The 19,433-nt window shown below is 47.4% G+C and overlaps 2 protein-coding genes across 7 annotated transcripts in view; one reads left to right on the forward strand and one right to left on the reverse strand.

Moving 5' to 3' along the window:
• The window catches only part of MAP3K8 (mitogen-activated protein kinase kinase kinase 8), a 32,400-nt gene extending 22,901 nt beyond the window's left edge, over positions 1 to 9,499 (reverse strand). For 3 of the 6 annotated variants that reach the window (XR_014817824.1, XR_014817825.1, XM_013980209.3), the window contains exons 1-2: positions 4,988 to 5,089; positions 800 to 1,158 (exon numbers count right to left, since the gene is read on the reverse strand). Coding sequence is in view for 4 of the 6 variants with exons in the window: in XM_013980209.3 (XP_013835663.1) it covers positions 800 to 1,135 (336 nt within the window). In the remaining 2 variants the exon portion in view is untranslated. Of the gene's footprint in view, positions 1 to 799; positions 1,159 to 4,987; positions 5,090 to 5,359; positions 5,740 to 6,643; positions 6,750 to 9,387 lie in introns of those variants that run through there. The other 3 variants (XM_021064742.2, XM_021064740.2, XM_021064739.2) reach the window with 3 other exon arrangements.
• On the forward strand, positions 2,783 to 8,163 carry LOC146399481 (uncharacterized). Its single transcript, XM_084979576.1, has 2 exons — positions 2,783 to 2,821; positions 5,051 to 8,163. Exons 1-2 carry the CDS (start codon positions 2,783 to 2,785, stop codon positions 5,681 to 5,683), a joined length of 672 nt encoding a protein of 223 aa, XP_084835702.1. The 3' UTR covers positions 5,684 to 8,163.
• Positions 9,500 to 19,433: the final 9,934 nt, after the last annotated feature.

The following is a 19,433-nucleotide window of genomic DNA, read 5'->3' on the forward strand; positions in this document are numbered from 1 at the left end:
GTCTAAATCCACTGACAGATAGATTCTTAATCCACTGGGCCACAACAGGAACTCCAATACTGTATAGTAATTATAAGTGGAGTATAATCCTTGCAAATTGTGACTTACTATACTGTATACCTGCAACTCATGTAAAATCACGTATCAACTATATTTCAACTTAAAAACATATATTAAAGACAAAGCCTTTATTCCTCTCTTAGATGGAATCTCTCAGTAAGCCTTTATCTGCTGTGTAATTGACAAGTAGGCTCTTGAATGAATTGAAAAATTAAAATTCATTCTTTTCAACCACCTATGTGGAAAACGACTCCTAAAATATGCAAAGCATTCTTTCTTTGTTTATTTATTTATTTTGCTTTTTGGGGCTGCTCCCATGGTAAATGGAAGTTCCCAGGCTAGGGGTCTAATCGGAGCTGCAGCCACCAGCCTACACCAGAGCCACAGCAATGCCAGATCTGAGCCACGTCTGCGACCTACACCATAGCTCTCGGCAACGCAGGATCCTTAACCCACTGAGCAAAGTCAGGGATCGAACCCGAAACCTCATGGTTCCTAGTCAGATTCATTAACCACTGAGCCACGACGGGAACTCCTGGAAAGCATTCTTTAAATGAAACTTATAATCAAGACCTTTTTTTTGCATCTTTCACATGGAGGTAATTCCTACGAAAATTCCATTTTTAAAAAACCATCCGTGGCAGCCAATCTAAACCAAGTTCCAAAGCCACTCAGCATTAAATGAAGCTGCAGCGGCAAGCTGTACACACAGTGCTCAAGTGAGGGGGAAAACACATACCATATTTAATAAGATCCCAGATTCCTGGGGTCGGTGTCCATATAGACGCTTTGCAGCATTGGATATGTGGTTGGCAAAAGCAAGCAAGTCCTCCACGGTTCCATATCTGACCGACGACAACCATGGCCCTTCCTGGCCACTGAGAAGCAGAGACTCGGCCCGTTCCTCATTGTCATTACTGTCCTGACACATGGTCATCAGACTGGGTTTGTACACTGCTGGCTCTTCACTGGAGTATAAGTTTTCCATAATGTCTATTACATCGGACACATTCAGATGTTTCATCAATAAGTCGATTTCTTCTTTGTTGTCACTTCCGGTGCTCATGTACTCCATCCCTGGCCAGCTCCCCAGAGAGTCTGCAAAAGAAAGTGCCACAACTTAGTTTCCTGTGTTTGTCTCTGCACTTGCGAAAGCACTGGGAATCAGCTTCTATGTGCCTTTGTTCATAAAATAAGGGCTCTGTCCACCACGTGTGTGAGGTCAAGTGCAGACAGTGCAAAAAGGGCCCTTAGGTGACCTTTCGTCCAGCGCTCACGTTACAGAGGAGAAACCTGAGACCTACGGAGCTCACTGGTCACTCACTCACTGACTTGGAGCCACTGAACACAAACTTTCATTAAACATAATAAGCATGGGTTGGAGCAGCAGGAGTGGAGGCTTCTGGGCCTGGAGAGTTTGCAACCATGCTGCAACCCTCCCCTGCCTGGTCTGTGGCTTTTACGCCTTTAAAAAAAAAAGAAAGAAAGAAAGAAGGAAACTTCTTTACCAAATTCAGGAGATGGCTCTGCAAATAAAATTCAGGGCCTGAAGCCAGAAGCATGGAAAATGGAGTTTAACCTTAGCAAATCTGATGATGGTACAAGTCCAAGTTTGGGGGATAATTCTGATGCAAATATATTACACAGCTCATTTAAAAAGGAGACAGCAAATCAAATTACAAATCCTCTTTCTGCCCAGGACGGGTTTGAGAAAGCAGAAGATGCGTTTCACCTGCTGTCCCCTCCTGTGACCAGGATTCTTTAACAGTGCAAAGCATATATCCGAAGGACTCGGGAAGGTTAATTTAGTGTCTGGATCAATGACTCTGGAGAAGCTGTGGTATTACAAAGAACCCAGGGAAGCCAAATCTGTCATAAGCAAGATACGGACAAAGTCAACTAACTCTGATTAGCCAAAATTGTTTCTCAGATCTTATATCCAAATGGGGAACCACCCTTGCAGGCCTCTGAATGAGAAAAAGAAGGTAAATCAAGGGTAAACAATGATGCCTTTACTCGGAATTTTGGAACAAGTCCATTTCAAAGGATTAAAGATAAAAGGACTGCGATCTAAGAGAATTTAAAGGTAGGTATGTCTCCTTAAACTACTGTGCTCTGGAAAGCACGGGCTCTCCCTGAGAGAGGTTTCCGGTTCTTAAAAGCACAAGCCTGCAATGCATTCAACACGCGGTGCTCAAAGCCACCGGCTTCATCAACCTGAAGCATAAGCGCAAAACTCCAAGAAATACTCCACCTTGGGGCCACTTGGCCATTAAGACCCAGACACAGGCTTCTTGGAGAATTTCATTTGAGAAAAGCACGATGCACCTTAGTGTCCGTTATTACTGGATGATCGTCTGATATACAAATTAAGTCTGGGGAAGGAAGTCTAGGATTGTGCATTCTGACCTACCGCCTAGAACCTAAACTCAGACTGCAGGGAATCAAATCTCAGGGCCTCCTTTGGCGTCTGCCAGACCTTGGGCAAGTACTTTAACCTCACTGCACCCCAAGTGTAAAATGGAAGCGATTAATGGCACCCCCCTCAAAGGTTGCTGTAAGGCTTAAAGAAGTTCTAGAATGTAAGGTGCTGGGTGCAGCGCCTGGCACACAGTAGATAAACTGTTACCTTGGCAGCTGCTATAATGTGCATGAAACAGAAGTACAGAGTCAAATTCCTGGCTTTGCAGACATTGCATTAGGCTTCCTTTCTTATCTGAAAATGGGCTGTGGCCACCTATTTCGACGCTTCTTCTTCACAGTGAGGTTTTAAAAGACTATCTAAAAGAAGAGACAAAAAAAGGCAGAAACCTATGCAATGCTTTGATGGCGGTTATCACCACAGTTACATCTGAGCAAAGGAAACTCCCTTCCTGAGACTTTGTACATCTTTGAGGAAGACTGATCTCAGGGAGTTCCTGCTGTGGTGCAAGGGGGATTGGCTGTGGAGCGCTGCAGGTTCCATGCCCGCCTGGCACAGTGGGTTCAGGATCCTCGACTCTATATGCCATAGGGCAGCCAAAAACTAAATAAACTAAAAAGAAATTAAAAAAAAAAAAAAGACTGATATCAGGCTCTTGGAGCCTGTCGGGTTATGAGAGGAATGTCTTAGGTTAATGGAGGAACATTCAGCTTGAGTTTCACAGGGCCATTTAGTTGCAGTTTCTACTTTTAGAATTTACTGGAAAAAAAAAAAAAAAACGGAATTAAAAACAGCCTGACTTAGGACCCCACTGGCTGAAAAATGTCAAGGTTCCCGGATTTACTTATCAAATGGCTGAGCAAAGAGAAAGTAAAGTTCCCAGGAGTCACAGGACTCCAGAAACAGAGGAAAAGGTCCCTACCATTCACAAGTCAATCAGCTGATCGCCAGGAGAGGAAAGGCAGGTTTTGATATTTAAATCATGCAGAAAGTCTGCAGCATTTATATGTAAAGCCTAAGGGGCGAAACACACACACACACACACACACACACACACACACACACCCCCACCCAATCCGGGCACTGGCAGTGGAAAGGAAGGAAGAAGCAGGGTGTCGAGGTGGAGGAGCGTGTGACCGTCCCCACTGCCACTAATTCCTTGGCAACGCCGGCTGCCTCTCACACAAACCTGCATGCTCCTGAGACAACCCTGAAGACCCGTTCACCTGCTAAAGATCCCCGGGGGAAAAAACTCAGCACTTTCTGTCCTTTAGGAAGCAGACAAGATGCTGATAATTTCTGAGTCATTCAAGATCAGTAGCCATCCAGAAAAAAATCTGAAAGGTCAAGGTATATCCACTTGAGCAACAAGGACCATTCCCCACACAGTTCACAATCCAAATCCCTCCTTGCGGACGCCGTAGGGAACTATACCAATTTTAGAAATGGACCCATGGGCAGATACAGTCAAAATCATCTGCTTCGAGTTATTTCTGAAAGTGACCATAAAATCATGAGCAAATAAATACTTCTCCTCAACATAGATGTCGTACTTGTGGCTGCTTCCATCTCCATAAACAAAAGTTGAAGGTTTCCTGGCAAGTGTGAATGAAAAGGGCCCAGATGATTGGCCTAAATTTCTGTCTAACAAAGGATCATTATACCTTCTGTTACTTCTCATTTAATAGATTTTTATTTTTATTTATTTTTTATTTTTTGCTAAAATAGTACACTGCCCTTTAGGAAGCATCTCCAATAAGATTTTTTTCTAACAATATTTTTGTCCTCAAAAAGCCCCAGAATGATGCCACTCTAGCTGTAGTAGAAGTACAGCCACTTCAAAACCTGCTTCAAAACCTCTAGCTGCCTCAACGATGCAATTTTCCTTATAGGACAGACCAGAAATACTGCACACAAACTTGATTCCATCAGATCTGGGGGCGTCAAATTACCTTCAAATTGGCAAGTACCTAGGAGTCAGCCCATAGATATGGAAAGAACTGTATTAGTGCTTCTCCCCCCGTTTTTATCCAGAGCAGTCCTTCGTGGAGGGACAAAATATGTCTTTCCAAAAGTGAAATAGACACTGCAATGTTTCACTTCCAAGACAGCTCGCGGCCTTTCTGGCTAATTTCTGGGGACAACCTGTTCGAGGTGCTTCCTTCTAAGCGTGGTTCTCCAACTGGACCTTTGGATCCTAGTAGGGCATTTCCACGGGGAAACCTCTGTGAAAAAACTCCCCCCACCTCCCCTTAACATTCTTTCTTAGGCCAAAAGCCCAGCATTCGTGTTCTGCTCTAACCACCCTATTAGTCACAGAACAGGATCCAAGCTACAAGCAAGAAACTAAGTTTCAGCTATTCAAAGGCTCTCGGCCTCGCCAGCCACCACCCCACACTCCCTTTCTCCGGTTCCTTAAGGCAAAGGGAGCCTTAAAGGACTTGCAAATTAGAGGAGCCCCCGTCGTAAGTGGCATCGGGGCCCCTAGCCCCCGGGTGCACTCACCGGGTCTGAGCAGGGAGAGTGCAGCCGTGCCAGTGGTGCACGCGATGAGAGGCGCGGTGACAGCGGGTCCCTGCCTTCCCGCGCACTGCGTGGACCGGCACTGCTCACGCGCTAGGGATCCGGGAAGGAGGAGGAAGGGGGAGGAGTCTCGAGGCGGCGCCCCGTGAGACCCTTGCGCAAGGTGCTTTCCATCCGTGCCTGCTGCAGCGGCGACCGGCACGCAGGACGGAAACGCCGCGGCGGGAGGCAGGCACGCCCCCACCCCCCAGAGCCCGAGTCCTCTCCGATGCCCCGGCCCGCCGGACGCAGTGGGAATCGCCGGGGCACCCCTCAGCGCTGCTATCAGAACGACGCCCCCGAATTCTGCGTCACCTGTGGCCTCCGCGCGACCTCGCGGGCCGAACGCTCCAGCCGCCGTTCCCCGACGACTCGCTGCAGAGCTGGCAGGCCGCCCCCGGGAGCCGGGCGCGTCGGGGTCCCGAGGTCCCGCGGCGGCAGAAGCCGGAGCCAGGGCGACCGGCCCCGGAGCGTGGCGCGTTGTCCAGGCCCGAGCGGCCGAGTGAGCCCCGGGCCGCCCGCTCACCCGGGCCGCCCTCGTCGGCCCCTGACTCACCGAGACTGAGCCGGCCGAGGGGAGGCGCAGCGGATTCCAGCCGCCGCCTCCCCGCCTTTTCCATTTCCCCTTTCTCTCCGTAAACAGAAAGAGCCCGCCGGCTTGCGGGGCAGCCTGAACCCCCGCGCTGGGAAATTCCGTCCTCCCCCCGTCCGCCCCCCGCCTTTGCCCTCGGGGCGCGGGGCGGAGCTGGAGGCGTGACCCGGGAGGACACCCCGCGCTTGATCAGCCTCGCCACGCCTCCCGCGGGCAGGACCACTAGCGCGGTCCCGGCCCACAGCCTGGGAAAACACCCACGAGTTTTCCCTCGAACCTGGGGACCCGGCCCGAAGGTAGACGAGCGCCCCGATGCGGAGTTGCGAAGTGCGACGTTACTTCCGCACCCCTTCCTAGTGCCCTATGGAAGATCGTAATTCCTACGGTGCTGGCGCCCTCGGCGCTACTCCAGTGTCCCCGGCCGTTTCCGGCGCCCCCTATCTCCCCAGGCTAGTGTTCATGTCTGCTAGGGAGGGGAGGAGGACAGAGGCACCGCGGGCTCTCCCCACCGCGCTACAGAAGGCGCAGGGAGCTTCCCAGAACCTCGGCCCGCCCTGCTTAGACTGCGGTTCAGGTCACTCGAAGAGAGTGAGGGGATTCCTGGTCTGCATGCACGGACACAGTTTAAGGGCTTGGGAGAAACGGCCGCAGGGTAAACCCGAACCCGGGGGAGAGCACTTGGACCGGAGCCGGGGTACCCGCCCCCAAAACTTGGTTTCGCTCTTCACAGTCTTTATTGGAACTAGTTATTTTGTGGCACTGCCCGACTACAGAGTGCATTTGCCTTGATCTCCTAACCTCAGTTTCGAGTCTGGGATTCTCTGTCCTGCTTGGGAAAAAGATCAAAGTTCGTCTAGAGCGTTCTTCCTTCTTGAATGGAAAGCGTTTACTCCCGGCGAAGCCGGAAGAAAGTTCTAGGGAAATAACGCCTCTCTCCACGAAATCCACTTTGCAGCACATTCCCATCCCAACAGCTACCGAGTTGCAGCGCGCGCAGACATACATACCGCCCCCGCCAATACTTCCGGAGTATCAAGATATTTTGCAAGACAGCCGGGAGAAAGAAAGGTCCAGTAGAGCAGACACGCTCTGTATCCTAGCGACCCGGACGTTGGACGCGCGGGACAGAGCCCAGATTCAAACGTCCTCACGGAATCCACATCCGTCTCTTTTCAGTACCCAAGCGCGCCGCGCGCGTGCACGCACACACGCACACATAGTTTCAAGGCTGCAGCGGACCCGCTCTAAGGCTCTCCACGTTTCTCTTGTGGAAAGTGAATTGCGATTCCCACCCAAGGAAGTCCTATGAGAATTACTGGAGGACCCAGGTGAGCTGAACTGAGATGTGAAGCAAGGCCCACGCTTCTGGTCCCGCAGAGATGATGGTTAACAAGGTGATTGACGGGCGTCCAAGATGTTAGTAAAAGTGAGCCCGACAAACCAAAAAAATGGTGACGACTGATTGAGGACATTAGATCACACCCCCCCCCCCCAGATTATTTTAAACACTAGAGTGCGGCGACAAGAATCACGTGGGCCGTGTGCCATTTCCAGGTGACTGGACTACCCACCCGCCTGGTCCAGGGGACTGGGCTTTTTCTGGGCTTGCAGGTGGGGGTGAGCTGGGACCGACCCTGCCGCCCTGACTCGGCCGAAGCCCGGACGCGGACTCCGTGGAATTTGGCCCGGGTTCAGGAACAGATTATCCTAGTCTCGGCTGAAACTGAAGTATCAACTCCCTTAGTCTTTTCTCTGGAAACTGGATTGGCCGAGTAGCTGCCTCTCCTTGTAAAGTGAGACGGTCTCGCTCTATCCGTTGTCTTTGAGCAACAAAGGATGATCTTTATAAGCATTTTAAAAATAGAAACATGGAACCTCTCCCTGGATGAGCTCATTAAAAAACCACACCTAATTTTCTGGGAACTAAGTATTAGTCTTACTTCCTACATAGAGGTCTTCTGAACATAGCTGCATTTGGGGGAGGGGGGTGACATGTCCTCTCCGACATGGTTCTCTCTGGCTGGTCATTGCTTTTGCAATAGCAGATTTCACTGCGGGGAGGGAATTAAGCGGTTTTATCCAAACTCATTTTTTAATGAGCAAAGATCGGATCTGGTGACCCAGATTATTGGAGCTGAGAGGACGACAGAAAAGAATGAAAAAGTTTGCAGACTTACTTGCATTTTTCTGTCAAGACTTGGTTGCCCAGGCTTGCAAAAGCAATTCTGCTCTTTTAGGAGCTTGCGAGAAAAGTTAGGTTCAAGCTTGCCCAGGAGCAACCACCTGGGGGGCTGATTCAGGAAGTCGTTACCAAAGTACATTACAAAACAGCTCTGGAAGCTGTTTGCAGCCAGTAAAATGCACTTGAAAAAAACTGAGTTGCAGTGTTGGAGTTTACTTGAAGAGGCTTTCTCCATTAGCTGATTGAGACATTAATAGGCTTGTAATGGGTAGGTGACCCGGTCAATACATTAGCCTACGTAAACCTAATGGGGTCTATACTAATAAATAAAATACAAGCCACTGCTTTCCAGTCTTTTTCCTATTCACAAAATATAATACTTTTAGAGAATACTGGGATAAACTGGAATAAATTAATAGTTATATGTGACTTGGAAAAAAAAAAAAAAAAGGTGTCTTGGGTGTTCCCTGGTGGCTCAGCAAGTTAAAAATCTAACTGGTGGGAGCTCCCGTCGTGGCTCAGTGGTTAACAAACCTGACTAGGAACCATGAGGTTGCCGGTTCGATCCTTGATCTCGCTCAGTAGGTTAAGGATTGGGCATTGCTGTGAGCTGTGGTGTAGGTCGAAGACGAGGCTCGGATCCCGAGTTGCTGTGGCTCTTGGCGTAGGCCAGCTGCTACAGCTCCGATTAGACCCCTAGCCTGGGAACCTCCATATGCCGCGGGTTCGGCCCTAAAAGGACAAAAAGTACAAAAAAAAAAAAAAAAAATCTAGCTAGTATCCATGAGGATGCAGGTTCTATCCCTGGCCTCGCTCAGTGGGATAAGGATCCAGCATTGCCTCGACCTGTGGTGTAAGTGGCCATGCTGCGGGGATCTGGCATGGCTGAGGCAATGGCAGGCAGCTGCAGCTCTGCTTCAACCCCTACTAGCCCTGGAACTTCCAAATGCTGCTGGTGCGACCCTTAAAAAAAAAAAAAATCCAGTAGGTCTGATTTTTTATGATAATGTGAGTGGATTTCAGTGATAATTGAACTTTTTCATATTGTCTTTCTCAGTGACAAAGCTAAACAAAACTTGCGTGCACTGTCAGAGCATTCAGCTTGGAAGTCTCTAAGAAGACAGCAGACACAGCATCCAGGGGAGGAGATTCAGGGCCTCCTCCCCCTCCCCCACCCTTGGGAACCACCTGACCCACCCCATGCCCTACCCCCATTGCTAACCCTCCTTGTGCTTTGGTCTCACTCCTGCGGTAGCTGAAACAAAAACCGCTTCCTCCAGCCGAGCCTGGGCTCCCTGCAGCTGCTGGCTGATGGACCTGCTGGCCTAACTCAACATCTTGAGGCGGACTAGGGTTTCCATCAGCCCGGCAGGGACCTCGTGTGCATCATTCAATTCTACTCGCCCCCAGCAGCACCCTACGGCATCCCAGATAAGCTTGAAGAGGCACCTGGCTGCCCGAAGGGATACAGGGGTACCTCTGTGCCTGCCACTTCCGTGGCATCCCCACCCCCACCCAAGGACTCGGAGAGAAGGGCAGACAGGATGAGAGGGGACATCCCGCACTTACCAACTTTTGCTATCACTGGGCAAAGTGGTAACAGCCACGGAAGGAGGCCACGGAAGGGAGAGGGAGGGTGCTGGGTTGGAGATAGCGTTCTCACGTTGGGGCATGGGCTGATAAATCCCCCGGTTGCTGGTTCCTCATCCTCTCAGGCTTGGCCTTCCTTTCTGAAGGCTATGTGTGTGCAACAGACACCTTCTATGCTCCTGTGCAGAAAGCTAAAACTTAGGTCTCCTGAAGTACCTAAATCGCACTGTTCTATGTGAAATGTATTCTGTTTCTTGTTGACTGCTTTGTGCTGTGACTTCCCCAAACGGGAGGCCCTCGGGCTGCACTTTGAAAACAGAAACTACTGCCCTGTGCTTCTCTCGCCCGCCTTCCAAATGGAAACTCCTGGTGCAATATTTCTTCATCTTGGGCTTCCAAGATTGCCCCATGGCTTGGGATGCCCCCAGTAACAGTTCAAAGTTCTCTCCTCTGGCCTGGGCAATAGCTTTCATTTTTCACATTTTCAGAGGGAGGAGAAAGTCATATGTGTGTGTATATATATATATATAGTCATAAATTGCAGAAATTTTACAGCAGAAATTGACAGAACATTGTAAATCAACTCTACTATAATCTTCAAAAATTTTTTAATAGGAGTTCCCGTCGTGGCGCAGTGGTTAACGAATCCGACTAGGAACCATGAGGTTGCGGGTTCGATCCCTGCCCTTGCTCAGTGGGTTGACGATCCGGCGTTGCCGTGAGCTGTGGTGTAGGTTGCAGACGCGGCTCGGATCCCGCGTTGCTGTGGCTCTGGCGTGGGCCGGTGGCTACAGCTCCGATTCAACCCCTAGCCTGGGAACCTCCATATGCCGTGGGAGCGGCCCAAGAAATAGCAACAACAACAACAACAAAAGACAAAAGACAAAAAAAAAAAAAAAAAAAAAAAAATTTAATAAATACAGCCTCATCTGCAAATGCAAATACAGAGACAGAGGAAAACCACTAGACTAGCATCCTTCAGAGAAACAATCCTTACTAACCACCTTTGAAATGGTATTCTTTTTTTTTTTTTTTGTCTTTTTGCCATTTCTTGGGCCGCTCCTGCAGCATATGGAGGTTCCCAGGCTAGGGGTCTAATCAGAGCTGCAGCCACCGGCCCACGCCAGAGCCACAGCAATGCAGGATCGGAGCCGCGTCTGCAACCTACACCACAGCTCATGGCAACGCCGGATCGTCAACCCACTGAGCAAGGGCAGGGATCGAACCCGCAACCTCATGGTTCCTAGTCAGATTCGTTAACCACTGCGCCGTGACAGGAACTCCTGAAACAGTATTTCTCATTCACTACACATTAGGAAATTGGTCAGATTACTATTTTCAACAATCTTAAAAAAAAAAAAAAAAAAAAAAAAGGTGTTGCATGCTTATTCTCACATAATACATTTACATCTGGTGAGTTAAACTTATTCTGGCTTTTGCCCTTGCAGTTATGTCACAGCACAAAAAACAACTGCCAGCAGACTCCGTCTCAGAGTGTACTGGGGAGATTTCTTCCCTTTCTTTTATTTTTTATTTTTATTTTTATTTTTTTGGCTTTCTTATGGCCACATCCTTGGTATATGGAAGTTCGCAGGCTAGGTGTTGAATCAGAGCTGTAGCTACCGGCCTATCCCACAGCCACAGCATCTGAGATCCCAGTCACATCTGAGACCTATGCTACAGCTTGTGACAATGCTGGATCCTTAACCCACTGAGCAAGGCCAGGGTTTGAACCTGCATCCTCATGGATACTAGTCGGGTTCTTAACCTGCTGAGCCACAGTGGGAACTCCTTCTTCCCTTTCTTAATGAAAGCCAGGGAGGAGTTCCCTCATGGTGCAGCTCAGGTCGCTGCTGTGGCATGGATTGGATCCCTGGAGTGGGAACTTCTATGTGCATGTGCAGCAGGAAGGAGAAAGGGAAAAAAAAAAAAAAAAGCAAGCCAGGGATTAATGTTCACCAGAATTTACTAAGAAAAACTAAATATCAAGACGCTTTGATGGGTGAGTTTCATAAGAATGAAGCATCCTGCTACACTCTGACCATACTAAAAATGACTATAATAGCTGTTGTATTTTAAGCCGTTACTGGATCCCCAGGCAGTCCACTCCACCCTGAGACAAGCACTAGTCCCTCCTTTTGTTGGAAGGATTTACATGACTTTAAAGAGATTAAATAATGTGTCCAAAGAAACCAGATTCTAGTCCCTGTCAGTCTGATCCCAAACCCAAACAAACAACTTCTTGCATCTACTTGTGAGTGGTTGCCTCCCACCGCAAAGGCACCTGGGCACACAGCTGGTTTTGCCGGTACCTCTTGGAGGAAAACAGGCCTGACCACAGGCCAGTTGGGAAAAGTCTCTCCCATCCAGGCTACACCTTTGCCAGAGGCTCCTGCCTCTGGTCCCGTTCTTCAAGATGTAAATGAATTTCAGACACACTCCAGTTCTTTATATTGGTAATTTTCTTTCTTCCTTTCTTTCTTTCTTTCTTTCTTTTTTTTTTTTTTTTTTTTTGTCTTTTTATGGCCACACTTGCAGTATATAGAAGTTCCTGGGATAGGGGTCAAATCAGAGCTGTAGCTGCCGGCCTATACCACAGCCACCGCAACACCGGATCCTTAGCCCACTGAGCAAGGCCAGGGATGGAACCTGCGCCCTCATGGATGCTAGACAGATTCATTTCCCCTGAGCCACAACGAGAACTCCCTGCAGTGGGATTCTTAACCCACTGTGCCAGGGCAGAACTCCTCTTCCAGTTATTTATCTTTGTACCCTGCCCTCCTTTTTCTAATATTCAATAATACATCAGAATAGCTCTTATTTCTACCCAAGCAGCAAAACCTTCCACAATGAAGGGTGATCATGGGTCCCGACCTCTCTGTTACTGCTGGAGCCTCACCTCTGTTCTAACAGCCGAATGGGAGTCAGGGAGGAGGGGGCGGGGTCAGTGTCATTGGCCTCTGCAGCCCCTGAGGCCAATGGGCGGGGACATTTCCCTTCCAAACTGCCACTGGCTGAGTTTAGGATAGCCCATTGCCTGGTAGGAATCCCCTGGGGAATTCTCCTTCAGTATAAGGGGGGCTTGCGACCCCAGAGAGCTGAATAGTCCCCTGAGAGCTGACTCCAGGGCAATGGATCTGGGAAATACAGAGCAAATAAAAGAACACTTTTTTTTTTTTAATAATTTAAATTTTTAAAATTCTTTTTAGGGTTGCACCTGGGGCATATGGAAGTTCCCAGGCCAGGCATCGAATCAGAGCTAGAGCTTGCAGCCTACCCACAGCCAGAGCAACGTGGGATCCGAGCTGAGTCTTTGACCCACAACACAGCTCACAGCAACACTGGATCCTTAACCCACTGAGGGAAGCCAGGGATTGAACCCACATCCTCCACTGAGCCACAACAGGAACTCCTCAAGAACACTTTAAAAGATGTTTTTTATTGAAGTGTAGTTGATTTATAATGTTGTATTAATTTCTGCTCTACAGCAAAATGACTCAGTTATACACATACAGGTTCTTTTTCATGTAAAAGAACACTTTTTGGATTCAGACCTCTGCTTTGCCACTTTCTGTCCGTGTAATTGTAGGCAAATCAATAAATTTGTGGAGCTTTGGTTTTGATATCTATAGAAGGGGAAAAAACCTATCACTGCTTTTTTTCATTTTACTTTTTATGCTTTCCTTTTTAAAAAATAATATCAAGTGCTAGCCACAACCCACAGCTTTGACATTAGGAGAAAAGTGAAATCAATTATGACACGTGTTTATACTGTACTAAAATGCTTTTGAAAAATATAATACTTTCCCATATTCATCAGTTATATCACTAACACAAAAACTGTGAAAGTTATGGTAAAAAGTCCTGTTTGACACTTGAGGAATCTGATTTTAGAGGTAAATAACTTATCTGAGATTACTCAGATAATACCCAGAGCCAAATTTCTAACCCAAATGGGCTGCTTTCAAAACTATCAGCCATTAGTTTAGTATATTCTTGGACTTGCTAAAGTGCGAAGTCACTCATTCAAGAGCCACTTATGGGAATCAATAGATCCAGGGTTACAACCCAAACTTCATCTGCTGCTATTTATTGTCTGTGAAGCCACTAGCCAGTCCTCCCTACTTTTGCCTGTGGCCCTGCTCTCAGAGGCCATACCAGCTTGGCTCCCCACCTCCTTGGTTGCTTGAAACCTGCCACAATGAGTGGTTCTAACTAATTGAATTGCTGCACAGTCCACTCCCCTGGCTTCACCCACCAGATCCAAGAATCACGAGCATAGTTCCTGGCACAGACCTCCAAGCAGTGCTGGAACAGTAAGCCGCCCCTTCTTAGCTGTAGTTAATTAAAGATGGAGAAGCTCCAGACACACCGCAATGTTCCCATAAGCGCCCCCATCCTGATACCTAGGTGGTAACTTTGCTCCCAGAAGAACACCAAATGAGAGGGCATACCAAGAGTTTGTACTTTAGGAGTTCCCCAGTGGCTCGGGGGGGTTAAGGATCCGGCCTTGTTACTGCAAAGGCTTGGGTTGCTGTTGTGGCACAGTTTCAATCCCAGGGCCGGGAACTTCTGCATGCCACGGGTGTGGCCTCCAAAACACAAAAACAAAAAAGAGTTCGTACTTTGAAAAAACTTAAATCTGATTACAAAACAATTTATGTTTAGTAAAGACATTCTGGAAAAACAGAGCTGATGAAATTTATCATCACCACCTGTCCCCTAGTCCCAGTCCTCAGATCATCAGTAACTATTGTCCACATTGTAGTGAACATCAGTCTGATTTTCTTTGTAATGCACAGAAATTAAAACTTTGTTGCCTTTACCCTGTGACTAGTTTTGCAAGTGAGAAGCAAAGAATAACCATCACACCATTTAAAAGGTGAGTTGCATGCTCATTGCTTCATTCACCGATGACATGTGTAGATAATACAGGCAGGTGGTTCCAGGAGCTGGAAAACAGCAGTGGACAAATTTGGTGGCCTTCAGGGAGCCGATAGCTTGGGGACAGTGAGATACTGGACAAATAAATAAATGCATGTAAGAGTTCAACTTTTGACAAGTATCCCAATGGAGATCAAAAGGGAGGAGGAAGTAAAGGAAAGAAGATGCTTATGGGAATTCCCATTGTGGCACAAAGGAAACCAACCTGACTATTGTCCATGAGGATGCGGGTTCGATCCCTGGCCTCACTCAGTGGGTTAAGGATCCGGTGTTGCCGAGAGCTGTGGTGTAGGTTGCAAACACGGCTTGGATCTGGCATTGCTGTGGCTGTGGCTGTGGCTGTGGATAGCAGTGGCAGCAGCTGGCAGTGGCAGCTCTGGTTAGACCCCTAGCCTCGGAGCTTCCATATGCCTCGGATGTGGCCCTTAAAAAAAAAAAAATAAGTCGCTTATGAACTGGATCTTGCTAAGCTCAGAGGGGGCCTTTCTGAGAATGTGCCCCTCAAGTAAAGATAATGATGTAGATGATAGGGACCACATATGGGTCAAAAGATGCTGTGTAGTGGTGGCTGTTTATCATTTAAATCCATGCTTCCATTTTGTTATGAGTCGATATGGATCGATCCTCCAAGTAAGCAAAGATCTCAGAGGTGATTTAATGCAACGCCTTCACTGGGTAAATGTCAAGCGAGTGACCTAGGCAGAATCATGTCACTAGGGAAGAGCAGAAACATGTCTCGAGGCTCTTTTGACCCCCAAGCCCCATGTATTATTACTGTAATATGCAGCTCCCTTTAGAGAAGAGGATTATAAAGAAATGTTGTGGGAGTTCCCACTGTAGCACAGTGGGTTAAGGGTCTGGCTTGTCTCTGTGGTGTTGCCAGTTCCATCTCCAGCCGGATGCAGGATCCAGTGTTGCTGTGGCGTAGGTTGTAGCTGTGGCTCTGATTCAATCCCTGCCCTGGGACCTTCCATAGGCCACAGGTGTGGCCAAAAAATGGGAAAAAAAAAATTTGCTCTATACCAGTCCCATAAATAAACAGTGATCAAATATAATCAATTACATAGTATCTTGATCTTTTCATTTTTTTCTGATTCTAGGTCTGGGGTGAAAGAGTTCTTATTCATGAAATCAAGAGGCTTCGTAAATGGCGTTCTTATTCCAATGTTTCAATGGAGAGAAGAGTTAAGTGAAAGATTATAGGGGAAAAAAAGCACACATTGGGTGATAAAATGTAATATCTTCAGCGTAGGGGAAGGTAGAGTCAAGCTTGCTGGTGGTTGGGTTTTCCTTTCAACAGAATAGGCCTCTGCTTCGTAACAGAAACCCAGGTTGCTGCGTGGAGAAACCTGGTAACCAATCCAGCGGGTGGAAGCCGAATCACTGTGGTTTTTCTTTTTAAGATACTAAACCTTCCGGTTTTCTTGAGCCTCTTTTACAAACACTTGCTTTATTTATTGCATCATCAGCTGTGTGGTAGTGGTTTCCTTTTTACCAGTGAACTGGATTATCCCACTGCAAATCTCCCTGGGGTTCTTGGAAAACATATCTGAAATTGATAAGAGCCAGGACATTCTGAAGGAAATACCCAACTAAGAAATCATGGACAGTTCTACACAGTTTGTAGAGGTGTTAGGGGGATCTTAACAGAGACCTTTGGAAAGGTTGATCTCAAGGCCTTTTTTTTTCTTTTTAATAAGGCTGCACCTGTGGCATATGGAAGTTCCCAGGGTAGGGGTCAAACAGGAGCTGCAGCTGCCGGCCTATACCACAGCCACAGCAGCACCCGATCCGAACCTCATCTGCGACCTATACCACAGCTCCCGGCAATGCAGGATCCTTAACCCTCTGAGCGAGGCCAGGGATCAAATCCACATCCTCATGGATACTAGTCGAGTTGATTACCACTGAGCCACAACAGGAACTTCTCAAGGCCTATTTTTATGTCTCAGGGACCTTCCTGGAGTGCTCATCATTTAGAATACTGATACGGATGGGAATAAGCCTCATTGTGATGTCCTTGAGCCTTAAGCTCTGAAGTTGGCTATGCTTTTCCTAACCCAGCTGGGCTGCCACAAACCAAGCAGAAGTGCTTTGACCCAGGGAGAAAATACAGACTTCATCCTAAGGGTAGGTTCACAGGCTTCCCAGATACCGGTCCCCTGCAACTCAAGGCTGCTTTCCTCTGTGTTGCAGCCCCCGGCTGGCATTTCTGCCCAGAAAAGGGCATTTTTCATGTGACTTGGTGGCAGCACCATTTCCAGAGGGGACAGCCAGGGAGCTGGTGACGGCTGTCTGCAGAGGCAAGAAATCTTGTAAAGCCATCTTGTTTCCCTCTTGCCTCTTCAAAGGCTTTCCCCTCTCTTCTGGCTTTCCTTCCCTTTCTTAAACAAAATAAGCTATGCGCGAGCATTAAGTGTGGCAAGAAGAGAAATGAGTATTTCTGTGCCGGTGACTGAGTTCATGGGCTTGATGGCATCCATGGTCATTAAAGATGGGATCATAAGGAGTTCCCTGGTGGCCTAGTGGTTAAGGATCAGGCATTGTCACTGCCATGGCATGGGTTCAATCCCTGGCCTGGGAATTTCTGCATGCCATGGACATGGCCCCCCCAAAAAAGGATGGGATCATAACTAAAAATCACATGTAAATGAATCTGTAAAATTCTTTGTACTCTAAGTAAAAAGTTAGTATAAGCGAATATAGCTATTATTATTATTGTTGTTACTATTGAGGGGGAGCGGAATATGCTACCTTGAAACATAACACTTCAGCATATTGATTATTTATCTATTTATTTTGTTGGGGGGGGTGGGCAAAGGAGAGAAAAGAATAGCTTTATGGCTTTGCCGGGCAAAGAAGGCCAGAACAGGCTTATGCCCTCAAGTCTGTGCCTTCCTTTGGGAGAGATTAGGAAGTGGTTTTATAGATTGGGAGTAGAAAATAGGACCACAAGAGAAGGACTGAGGTAGATGCAAACTTGCATTCTTCTTCAAAATTGGTGTTTAGGGAGTTCCCATCGTGGCGCAGTGGTTAACGAATCCGACTAGGAACCATGAGGTTGCGGGTTCAATCCCTACCCTTGCTCAGTGGGTTAACGATCCGGTGTTGCCGTGAGCTGTGGTGTAGGTTGCAGACGCAGCTCGGATCCCATGTTGCTGTGGCTCTGGCGTAGGCTGGCAGCTACAGCTCCGATTCGACCCCTAGCCTGGGAACCTCCATATGCCATGGAGCGGCCGTAGAAATGGCAAAAAGACAAAAAAAAAAAAAAAAAAAGGAATAGCTTTAAAAAAAAAAAATTGGTGTTTAGCGGCCCCAAGCACATACTGATTCTTTTTTTTTTTTTTTTTTTTTTTTTGCTTCTTAGGGCCACATCCTCGGCATATGGAGGGTCCCAGGCTATGGGTCCAAAAGTCACTTGAGAAGCAGTTAGTACATGAAGGACACAGCGACCCCTTTGTCCCCTGGAAAGCAGGAAATCAGTCTCCATGTGAAGTGACTCTCCCTGTACCAGGAGGTTGGAGAGACATCCTTATCGTCAGAGATGGGGAGTTCAAGCCTGAGAAAGTGGTGTAAACAAGTCCTGTTACTTCCTCACTAATTTACTACCCCAAGCCCACGCTTGTGTTATCGATTCTCCATCAATCGAACACTTCTTTGACAAAGCTGCCTGCTTTACTCATTTCCACGAGTCTCATATTTTTGCAGACTTCCTTCCACATGAAATTCATTCAATATGTTTTCCTCCTGTTTAATCGTTTGATGTCAATGTAATAATGAGATCAGCCAAAGAACTTAGAAGGAAAGGAAATTTTCCTCCCCTCCTTTACAAATATGGCAAAACAAACAAACGAACAAACAAACAAACAAAAAACAAAGAAAAAACATCTCCATGGAGAAAAGTGCCTAACTCTAGCAATGGCTAGATGAGATATTTTTTATGGGATAAACAACCTCTTCAAAAAAGTGCAGAATTCGGAGTTCCCGTCGTGGCGCAGTGGTTAACGAATCCGACTAGGAACCATGAGGTTGCGGGTTCGGTCCCTGGCCTTGCTCAGTGGGTTAACGATCCGGCGTTGCCGTGAGCTGTGGTGTAGGTTGCAGACGCGGCTCGGATCCCGCGTTGCTGTGGCTCTGGCGTAGGCCGGTGGCTACAGCTCCGATTCAACCCCTAGCCTGGGAACCTCCATATGCCGCGGAAGCGGCCCAAGAAATAGCAACAACAGCAACAAAGACAAAAAGACAAAAAAAAAAAAAAAAAGTGCAGAATTCCATCAGATCCATCTCTCTGTCTCTCTGTTCCCCCCCCCACACACAGTAGTGATTCTCAAGCTGTAACATAATTAACCACTTGTTAAAAAAAACCTGCAGATTCCTGAATCCCATCCTTAGATAGTCTGGTAAAATAAGTCTGGGGTACCACCCAGAATGTTCTGTTTTAGGAACCTCACCAAAGATTCCTGACACAAGCATCAGGTCTCTGGGCCAACTTACAAACCCTCCCCTCTCAAAAAGAGAAAGAACACTGAGTGTGGAATAGACAGTTAAATCACAAGAACCTGAGTGTCAACAGTTCCAAAGCTGATGTTCACATTTCAGACATTTGTTTATAAGCGTTTGTAGAGGACTCTCAATCTAATATTCATCCTTCATGGTTCTCCAAATAGCAGCAACCCTTAGCAGTAAAGAAAAATCACAGGAGAAAGAGGAAGGCTGTCCCGCCTTCTCCTGTACATAAGGCATCTCAGAGGGGAGTGAGGAAGATACAAAACTCTTTCAACGAAGGCAACTTTGTATCTCAGAGCTCTGTCTGATATATGGAATAGAAGAGCATCCTGGAGTCCTCATAGGAAGGTTTCTCGTGAATTGAGTTCTGTACGAAAGCTCTGTCTGTGTTCTGAGGTGCCTGAATTAATCTTTCTTTAAAGGTCCTTGTTGTTTTTTTAAAAAATCATTGGGAGTTCCCATAGTGCCTTAGCAGTAACAAACCAGACTAGTATCCATGAGGATGTGGGTTCAATCTCTGGCCTCACTCAATGGGTTAAGGATTCAGCATTGCTGTGAGCTGTAGTGTAGGTCGC

Source organism: Sus scrofa, chromosome 10, assembly GCF_054392235.1.
Source record: "Sus scrofa isolate SSC_HxYL_T2T_F1_AM1 chromosome 10, Sscrofa_HxYL_maternal_Yorkshire_Landrace_v2.0, whole genome shotgun sequence".
Lineage (NCBI taxonomy): Eukaryota > Metazoa > Chordata > Mammalia > Artiodactyla > Suidae > Sus > Sus scrofa.